This window comes from Pteropus medius, unplaced genomic scaffold (assembly GCF_902729225.1).
Source record: "Pteropus medius unplaced genomic scaffold, Ma_sr-lr_union100, whole genome shotgun sequence".
NCBI lineage: Eukaryota > Metazoa > Chordata > Mammalia > Chiroptera > Pteropodidae > Pteropus > Pteropus medius.
This window is the reverse complement of record NW_024352785.1, coordinates 16,016,227-16,027,198: the sequence shown is the minus strand read 5'-3', so window position 1 is coordinate 16,027,198 and position 10,972 is coordinate 16,016,227. Positions and strand designations below refer to the sequence as shown.

The 10,972-nt window shown below is 35.0% G+C and overlaps 1 protein-coding gene across 11 annotated transcripts in view; it reads right to left on the bottom strand.

Moving 5' to 3' along the window:
- Positions 1 to 1,439: 1,439 nt before the first annotated feature.
- The window catches only part of CSNK1G3 (casein kinase 1 gamma 3), a 91,651-nt gene continuing 82,118 nt past the window's right edge, over positions 1,440 to 10,972 (bottom strand). For all 11 annotated transcript variants that reach the window (XM_039848564.1, XM_039848566.1, XM_039848563.1 and 8 more), the window contains one exon: positions 1,440 to 3,848. In XM_039848564.1, coding sequence (XP_039704498.1) covers positions 3,794 to 3,848 — 55 coding nt within the window. In that variant the 3' untranslated portion in view covers positions 1,440 to 3,793. The remainder of the gene's footprint in view (positions 3,849 to 10,972) is intronic.

The window sequence follows — 10,972 nt, the reverse complement described above, 5'->3', positions numbered from 1 at the left end:
CTGAATAACATCAAAGCTTTATAATTCCATTTTATTTGTACTCTAGAAGAAAAATTAGTTTTTGATTCTACTAACCCAGTTCTATTACAAAACCTTAAAACTTTACTAAACAAAAACACATCAAATAAAGTACTTATGACCTGTTTTCGCCTGAGCCCAAATCATTTTTCAAATGCAGTACTCATTCACTATATGTGATCTCTAATATATTCAGATTAATAAGTCTCTGTATTTTCTAATTTAAAACAATTAGGTTTACCTCTGCTGTTTTTTCTTATCATGACAGCAGTCATCTACTGGCTTTGCCTGTGCGCTAGCCATTCACTCTCCTTCCGGTAACAACACCCTCCCTTCTTTTTGGGCAACACTCCCACCACCTCTTTCTCAGTCTAACGTGTCCTCTGAAAGTGGGAGAACAGCATCCCTTTAGCCATAGTACTTGGCTCAGGTGTGGGCATGTGAACCAGTGAAGGAATAGATACCAGTCTCAAGATTTTGTTGAAACTGTTGAGAGAAACTGCCCTTTGTTTTGGCTGAGGTTGCTAAGAGAGAAGTCTGAAGCTGCTGGGTAGCGGCTACTTTACCATGACACATAAAAAAAAGTCTCCCTGACAGTGAAAACGGCAGGGTAGAAAGCAAAACTGAGATAAACACAGATTACAGAATTTGCCCCAGGACCAAGCATGTCTGAAGCCAGTTTTATCCCTGGACTTTGAGCTAAATGTGATAATGTGTACACCACTATTGCTTAAGCCAAGATAAGTTTCTATCACTTGCAATTCAAAGGGTGCTGACTAATGCAACTACACAACCATTGATTGAAGCTCAACCTTAAATGAGATATTTCTAGACAGGGCCTTTTAACCGTTATGTTTCATCTTCAGATCTTTCCATTGTTTCTAAATGCTGGTGCTTAAAGTATGTTACTTTGCCGTATCTTACCTGTAGCATCTTTCAGTAAACAGAGCATCATTAATACCACTTTGTGAACCCCTTAAAGCACCCGGAACAATGATAAACTTTGAGATACTGTCACAGATATATGCTCTCCAACTGCAGTGGTAGTCATTCACTTGAAATTGGATTAATTTCATTTCTGTGAACATAATACTATGATTTCATTCCTAAAAAGGAATAAAAATGATTCTGTGTATTTTCCTTGATTAGTGACATTTGTTTTAATTAATTGCTCCATTAAGTATTTCATAGAAGTGTAAAATAAATGTTTTTAACTTGCATTAAAGAGACCTTAGATACTTCCTGAGATGTGCTCTTTACAAGGGGTTCCAACAAAGCAAAACAAAAACAAAAACAAAAAGCATATTCTTTTAGCTCTGCTTCTCTCATATACTAAACTAAATGAACTGAATTTTAAAAATTCCTATCTCAAATCAGCGAGTGGCATTATTTTACCCATGACTAGAGAAAAGGGGAAAGAGCAAGTTTAAAAAAACTACCTTTATTTTTTATTTCTTTTTCAGTTACATACTTTTAAACAGGGGTGTGTTTCATTATTCAGACATTCAGGCAATGTTGACATTAGTGTTGACAGAAAAGAAGCATAAAAATGCAAAACGTTGTTGGCTTAACCTGAACATACCTGCATTACCTATTATTGACCAGTTTGTGTTGCCAAAAGATTTATTTCTTGGCATTAAAATGGAGCACTTAAAAATATTGCTAAAAAGCAAATGTCTACACACTGGTCTTTGCAGCAAATAAGGGTATTTATACTTTTAAAATATTTTAAGTCCATAATTGAATTAATATACACACCTTCTTATGTATAAGGAGTTCAGATCATATAAACACTGTACAATCCAAAAACCCTACTGAGAATAAAACTAAATAGGCTTATAAGAAATACAGATATCGCATGTATTTACAAATATCATAGACACACAAATTTGGTCAAATACTGTAAAGAAAGAAGTGGTTTCACATTATAATGGCCAAAACATCCATCTACCTTGCAACGAAGCAAACAAAAATAACAATTCAGTATGTGACTCCTGTAGTTTAAGACATCATGACAGTATACAAATAGATAAGATGGAAACGGTTGACCAAATTATACAGCAAATGTATTCTAGGCTGAGTGTAGGCCTTTAAAATCAAGAACTTAAAAAAGATCATTCATAGGATTAAGAGCAACAATGATAAACAATGTCCGATTTGCAGTATTCATATGGGTGTCTAATTCATCAAAAACAATGCATTGAACTTTTGGCTAATAAGAAAAATAAATTACAAAGTACAATTAAATCCCTGTAAATGCAATAATGAAGTCAAAAATGTAGCTTTCTTTACTTTAATTACACATTTTAAATGTTACCTTGAGACAAAAAAATAAATAAGTGTGCCTGGAAGCACAAACTTAGAGACAAAGAAAGGGCTGCATGGAAGAAGTAACAATTTTATAAATGAAAGGTGAACATGAGATTTTAACAATTTAATTATCTTTCTAACCAGTCTTTTTGTTTTAACTCTTCTTGAAAATTCTGGCTGGAAGAATGTGACAAAAGTATACCTGTGTTTTTATGGCTTAAAACAAAGGATAGCTGAAAAGTGGAACGGGTTTCCTTTTTTACAAAACCATTACTTTGTTCATATGCAGGCACTTCGAATGACTACAGAGGCAAAGCACCTGACCCATCCTCTCCAAAATAGTTTTCAATCATCAAAATTATGCTAAAAAGTAGGAAAAATTCCAGAGAACCAGCAAAGTTGAATACAAGAGACTAATGTGCACAGAGGGCAACAAAGTGACCCAGTTTTTATTGCTGGGGATTTTTTTTACCAAAGGGCAAATAATTAATAAACAGACACCATTGCATGGCACATCCAAAGTTTTCTGCTTACAGGAGAATGGAATCATTCAGCAGTAGGTTTCAGCGGGATCTCCTTAGACTTCAGCTTTTACCTTGCAATGAGATTCACATTTATTTCTTTTTTTTAGTGTATTAAAAAAAAAAAACTCCAACATATCTCATTTCTCAAAGTATTCATCTCTTGCTGTCGAGTATACATTATTATCTGGAAGCATAAAGTTACATTATACGAGTATTTTGCATTTTATAAAATAAGCGCTTTTGCCACTTCGGCAACACTGCGCTTCACATAGTGGTGCAACAAAAGCAGAGCTCATATTTACCACGTTGTGATTCATTCGACCACTACCATCTGCCGAACCCACAGAGCTTTTTGCCTCAGTACCTCTGGGCAGTGACTGTACCATGATTTCACAGAATGTTAATATGACTCACGAATAGCAGTACCATCATCAGTAATACTGATATCAATGCAGATGTCACACCAAAAATGAACTTCTCAAGGAATAACTTTTAAATATTTGGGCAACTCTGTTTTCTCTGTTGCATTATCCACTGGGGAGAAACTTCTTATTTGATTATGCTCCTATAGAAGTTATTAAAAAAAAAACCGATTAGGTATATAACTGGTTGACATTATAGATACTGTACTGCTTTCTACGACAGGAGGAGAGCTTCTGAAAAATGTTCTATAGAACTGTTTTCATCAGTACTACCTCGTTGGTCCATTCCATTCACTGATGGGCAAAGCACTCATGTTTTGACAAAATTTTAAAGCTTCCATAAAAGTTAAATTAGAAAAAAAATATGAAGACAACCACAAAATGAAGTATGGAAGTATGACATTTTTGTTTCTAAGAGTGGGTCCTTGAAAATATATGTGGTCACTACGGAGATGATTTTAATCACAAGACAGCAGATGAACACATAAGTAGTTCCCCGTGATCTGTCTGTGTCCAGAGTCATTTGTGGCGCTGTATGGTTTTCCTTTTCCTTCGTTTGAAAAAACAGCAGCACCTGCAGATGGAGGGAAATACTTCTTTTATTATAAAAGTACAAAAATGTCACAAAGTAAGGCTGACTCTATCATATTAATTTAAATGGTCATAAAAAGCAATAGGCTAGTGCAAGATAAACAGTGAACATGCCAAGGAAGCATAAATATTAGTGAAACTATGGCAGTTATTACTATTGTTTCATCGACGTGCCTTTGGGGAATGGCAAGACACTCTAAGCGACATTAAAAAGAGCCACTAAACTGAAAAGGCTTTGCACCAAGACTGACTGAGAAGCTATGGGGTTCTGAATCCTACTAACCGGCCCACCATCTTTTACTTTGGATACTCGTTAATCTCTGGCCATGGCATACTTTCATAAAGTTCATCTTATGCATTCTCTCTGTTTCTTTCTGATGCTCTTATATAACTGTTGAAGCCATTGTTAGAAAAGCAATAATGATTCTAATACTGGGGATTTTATTTTCATTAAGAATTAAAATTAAAAAGAGAAATCTCAAATATACTCTTCAGCAAACATTTTCCATCATATTTACGAAGTGAAAGAGAGAAAATACATTAAATAGAATAAGAATGTTGAGACTGGCACTTTTTAATTCTTTAAGTGTTAAAGAAGGTCAAACTTACAGTTATTTTAATTAAGGTAAAACGTATATTTAACATTTAAAATAACATAATCAAGGTGATTCAGTTTCATAGTCTATGAAGGAAATATCATACTGATTTTTACTCCTTGGTTGATCCCTGAGAGAACTAGTTTTTTCCACAGTAAATTCTCCTAGTCATGAGGAAATGAAACACATGCAGAGCAATGCCAAGGCTGGTGCGAACTGGAAGTTCATGAGAATAAGAATCACTGATCAGCAACCAACAAAATAACACATGCGTGTATATATATGTATATGTATTTTCTTTTTCCTAAAGGTCTGGCACTTCTTCAAGTAAAGGTCTGACTTTTTTCCCCTTTCACACTTAAAAAAAAAGTCAGTCTATCAGAATATCAACATGACAGGTACTACATATAGAAAGCCTCTACTTGTTTCTCCACTGAAATCCAGTGTGTGTGTATAAATGTATAAATTGTATTTTGCAATAAAAGCAAGGCATAATTATATACATGGTGATTCTATCAACAAAATGCTGCCAATTCAAAGCCTGTACATAACGTGACCTTATAAAGATGTCCCTGTAATTCTTACCAGTCCACCTTCATAAAAAGATTAAACACAACATTTTCAAGCTAAGCATAATAGAGGCCATGTAGCTTTAAGTGTCCTATCTGGCAAAAGATTATAAAAGATGAAATAATTGCTAGATATCTTTTCTACCTTTTAGTGAAATAAGTGTAAACAAAAATCCACGCTGTTCAGTTAAATTAACAATTTCTCTACCCATATTATCTTTAGTCAAAAATAATTCCAAACCACTTATTGTGATTTGTGCCATGATTATGAAACCACTGTGGGGCATTCAAAACTGAATTACACAATTGCACTTTTTAAGTGCACTCAAACAGTACGTAATGACTAGACTATAAAATGTGAATAATTTAAACCTGTATGCATCACTTGATAAAGACTCAACTATCAAACTTTATGAATTTACTTTTACTGATATGACTACCAGAAAAAAAACAGACATAAATTACCCAATCAAGGGCCTTGAAAAGAGTTACCACTGTAAGAATCTAAGTACAATAGATTTTTTCTAGATTTAGAAAAATAAGTCAAATTTATCTGTAACTGTCAGCTACCTATTATCTTTTCGAATCTGTTAAATTTTCTAAAATAAAAAGCAAAACAAAAAATTATTCAAGTCAAATTAATCTCTAAGAGATGAAAACCATTACTCCAAAAAGAATCTTTCAATTAAAGACTTAGAAGAGAGTAAGAAAATGTCCATATTGTCAAAAATAAAATACTAAGACATTAGTATTTAGAAGAAACAGACCAAATATTTAGGATATTAAACTGAAGAATATAGTCATACTTCCATGGAAATTTATTGATTGTTTAATATAAAGTCTATTAATAATGTTCACAGTTCCTAAATACTGTCATTTGTCTTTTCAAATTCCAAAACACATTGTTTTAAAACATATCTACTGAAAAAGTGTTTTAAGGTATACTAAGCCTTTTGAAATGGGGATTTTAATTTAATACATGTTTTGAGGAACAAGTTCAAGTCCCAGGTTTTCCACACTTGTATTAGCAATTCACCTTGCCTGCTTGATTTTTCCAGTACCATTAATATGCTTTCCGTTCTGAGAGTTGAATTCTTCCCATTTCTTAGGTACTCTTTCCTTCAATTGTGTAAGAATTATTGAACACAGAAAACCATTCAAAGAATTTCAGACTAAATAAGATTTTCAAATGATTTATAATTGTATGGGACTTTTAAATTCAAAAGCAATCTAAAGAAGACATCTATTTTTTCAGAAATAGACCCCACTAAATAGCATACAACCTTGAAGATTTACAAATTAAGCTGGCATGCTATTAAACTCACTACCACCAGAGGGTAGCATTGCTTTATGCGATGGGAATGAATCAAAGGAAGGGACAATAGAGATGCTCTCAAGAAATGACACACAGAAATTAAGAAGAAAATTGATATTTAACATTGTGGCTGATTTCTTAAGTCATTACCAAAACATATAAATTATAGTCTTGATGATTAAGAAATCATCAAGTATCATCTCAATTGTCTCCAGTCCCTGAGCTCTCAATCTAAAACAATGAGAAGCTCCCATACCACTGTCACATGACTATTTTAGTTTCCTCCAAGTACTTAGTACTAATCTAAATTTCCTTTATTTACCTACATAATTATTTGCCTACACTAGGTTGTAAGCTTCTTGCTCACAGATACATCTCACAAATGGGCACAAAGTTGCTCACAGATAAGATCTTGCTCACAGATACATCAAAGTTGCTCACAGATAAGATCTTGCTCACAGATACATCTCACAAATGGGCACAAAGTTGCTCCTCAATATTATTGAATAAAGAAATAAACAATTAGCCTCATAAATGCAACTAACTCCTAGAGTACAAACCCAGTCAAGATTCTAACCCATGTTCTAAAGCTAGAGTTCTTATGGGCCACATACCCTAGTAAACCCTCATAAAATATACAGATTTTAGTGCCTGAGGAAGTTTTTCTGGGGGAAAAACTGGTTTGCACCACATCCTTAAATGAGTCTGAATTCCGAAGAAGCACTGCTCTCTAGACATAACGACCAGGTCACTCCTCCTGCTCCTCCATTTCCAGTGAGGCTTGGCCCAGATGCTCTCAGCTGAACACTGGAGATACTGAGTGGGCACCATGCCGTCAATTTATAAGAGTGCAGGAAAACCAGTAGAAGGAGACAATGTAATTATAACACTTGGTATGGTTGAAAAGAGAAAAAAAGTCACTGGTAATAACAACTGGAAGTAACAGCAAAGATTCTAGGAATTAGCATATACTGAAGTTCTCACATATAATGTGAGCAAGTTATCTTTTTTTTTCAATAAATTAAATTATCCACTTTTATTAAACTATTCACATCTTTAAAATTTTAAAATATATTTTCCGTTCTTGCTGCTCGGTGGCTACATTTTCTTACACACTAGTTCATAACTCATTTGAGGTCTCTTCAGGTCTAAACTACTGACAACTACCTTGGGGAAACTGATTAAGCTTACCAGACATTTATGCTTCTAAATGTTTCTAAATGTTAATGCTTCTCTTTTCCTTGGCTTTTTCTTGATTATTCCTTATGTGGTTCCAGTTAGCCAATACGCTCTTATAAGTCAAGTTTGTGCTTCTGACACGATCATTTTTGGTAGCTCGCCTAAAAGCACTGAAGTCACATCTCTATTGTCAAATCCTTTGGGAATAAATGTTAAAGCCTGCTTCTGATTAACTCTAAGGTTGTTGCTTTCAATATTGTTGAGGTACGAAGCAAGAAACCGTAATGGATCAAAGTCCTAAACTATGAAAACACTTTGCACCATCATTTCCTCATTGCCTTTTTCTTCATCTAGAATTTGGTTTGTTTTTCTGGATCTGTCAGATACTTCCTTCTCACAAATCTGCTCAGAAGCTGATGTTTTCTCTGTCCGGATCTGAAGTTCTTATCTGCCCCTTCTACAATGATTCACTGGCTCATCCATTAGTTGAGAGACTGTTGGCAACCTGCCAGACCCTACCCACTGAGGACTGCAGAACCTAGCCTCTCCTCATCTGAGTTGATGAATACACAGAAAATGTCATTTATGACAACGAATCTTTAATTCTTTGACAAATAAATTTTCACCTTAAAATTTATACCTGAAACATAATTTCCTATCTCTGGATCGCTTGATTTTAAAAATGAGGAACTATTTGGTTAAGCAAGAAATGTTTAGATCAGGAGCAAGACTACCCACATAGCTATTCTAACTAGGAACCGAGGACTCATCCTCATCTTCAATTTCTCCTTCTTCATCCACATGTAATTATTCCCTCATGTCTGAAATGACTTTCAAAATGTTTCCATCCTCTCGAGCTGGCTTGGATCAGAACTTCTTGCCTCCACCATTGCTAAGAGCCTTTTAACTGACTTCTCAGTCTAAGTCTTCCCTCTCTCCAATCTGCTACCCAAACTTCTCCCATTAAACTATGGCCACGCCCCTTTCCTCTTAAATCCCAGCAATGGTTCTCCAGCATCCATGGCATTAGGTCCACACGGATCTTACAATTTGGTTTCAACTATTTCCACTCTCCTCTCAGTCTCATTCTCCATTAGGCTTCCTTTCCCGGCAGCCTAAACTATGGAAGGAAGGAAGGAAGATTTTCTGCAATCTGATGAACCCCAGGAAGTGACATAAGCCTCAAAACTGCTGCCAAATTAATTTTCCTAAGGTTCAATCTGATTATACCATTTCTTGGCTTAAAATGTATAGCTGTTTTCTTGTGGTGAGAAAGATAATGCCAATTTTTTTTTAACCTGGCTATGAAGATCCTTTGAAATTGGATGCTCAGCCTAGCCCAGTTCCCAGTAAAGTATTCACACATTGTATACCTGCACTCCTCAAACTTGCCCCATTCTTTCCTTGCTCCACACTGTTGTTCATTCTCTTCTCTCTGACTCCTTCTACCCGTCTCCTCTGCCAAGTCATACTAATTTTTGTGAACCAGTGCAAATGTATCCTTACCCATGAAGACTTCTCTGACCTTAGCTAGAAGTGAGTATCCAGTCTCTGAACTCCAACAACACTGTATCCTATAATACCTTGGAATAGACTAATGATTCTGAATCCTGGCTGCTCCTTAGAAGCTTTTGAAAAATAATGGTAACTAGACGCTACCACAGACCAATTAAATCAGAAACTCTGATACTGCAGCCTAAGTACTGGCATATTTTTAAAACTCTCCAGACGACTATGATATGAAGCCAGAGCAGAGAACCACTTGGTAGAAAGCATCAGTATATTTACTATCTTCTCTAATGGAACATAAGGGCCTTGATGTCTCTTCATAACTATCATATTACCAAACACACAATAACTGTTCAGTAAATGTTATAGAGGGAAAAGGAGAAACGAAGGGAAAAAAAAAGGATGATTTCATACTGCTTAAAAAGTCAGTAACTCAAATAAAGGAAGCCCTGTTTTAATTCCTGGAAGAAATGATGAGGGTGCTATCATTTGAATCACTGCCTTGAAAAATTATTCTCAACTACAGTAAAAAAGGCAAAATCTCATTACTAATTAGGAGCCACTTTATACTTGGGGGAAGAGAATATTTTCCATCATTAGAAATTATATATTCCCCCCTATGAGGTACTATTCTAGGAAACTTGAGACTTTAAAATGTCCATTGTAGAATATATTTGAATTAATGGGATGGGTGAAAGGGAACTCTACCAATCATAAGTAAGAAAGAGAGAAAGTTAGAAATAAATTCTGAAAGAGTATTCTAAGCAGGCTCCTAGCTACCTATAAAATGGTGGAAAAGAGTAGAGAAGCCAGCATAAGATGCAATTTAGAAAAGGAAATCGTACTCACATTTCTTAATCACAGACTAAAAGGGTATGAGGAATGCAATAATAAACTTCTCGGAGTGTTAGAATAACCTTCATTAAAAGACAGACAAAATGTTATGCATTTAAAGAGAGTTTTTACCTCGTGAAGAGTTAGGGAAGTTCTGAGGATTTCTGGAGTAAAGCTTTACTGAAATCCATTTTTAAAAAATAACTGCTTTATTAAGATATAAATTATATATCATAAAATCTGCCATTTTAAAGTATACAAGTCAGTGGTTTTTAATACATTCAAATAGTTTTGCAGCCATAATCACCACTATCTAACTTCTAAACGTTTTTCCTCACCCCATAAAGAAACCACAATGACTACTAGCGGGCATCCCCAAACTCCTCTGCCCTGCCTTGGGCAGCCACTGTATACTTTCCGTCTTTCTGTATTTGCGTGTTCTGGATAGTTCATATAAATGAAATCATATGTGGCCTGTTGTGTCTACTTCTTTCACTTAGCATAATGTTTTCTATTTCTTTTTCTTTTTTTTAATCTTGTCAACTAATAGTCCATTGTATGGATATACCACATTATTTAGTCAGGTATTTAGTAATAAATTATTGAGGCATACTGTTTTAGGCATTGGGGATCTGAAGATGAAAAGCCCTTATTTTCAAGAAATTCGAGAAGTTTCAGCAATTGGGAAACTGATCAAGAGAGTAGCATATATCAATGGCAGAATTGAACCAAAAGAATATAGGCTTCAGAATGGAAAATAGAGCTGAGAAAGGTAGGCAGGAGCCAGACTATAAAAAGTATGAAAGGCCTTGGTGCCATGCCAAGCAATCTGGATTTGATGCTCCAAGCGATGGAGAATCTTTCCTTTAGGAAGAGTCTTCCCACCACTTCCTTTTTTCTGATCTTCCAACGCCTACATATAGAAACCTGAACCCATAAATGTACACACCCATGCCCATCTCAACTAAATAAATTACTATGCTATTCTTCAAAGCCACCTCCAGAATGCATTCTCTGATCACCCTGTCAGTAAGTAATTATTTTCTTTACAAGCTCTAACATGTTTTTTATACCTTTTTCGTAGTATTTATCGTATACTGACATA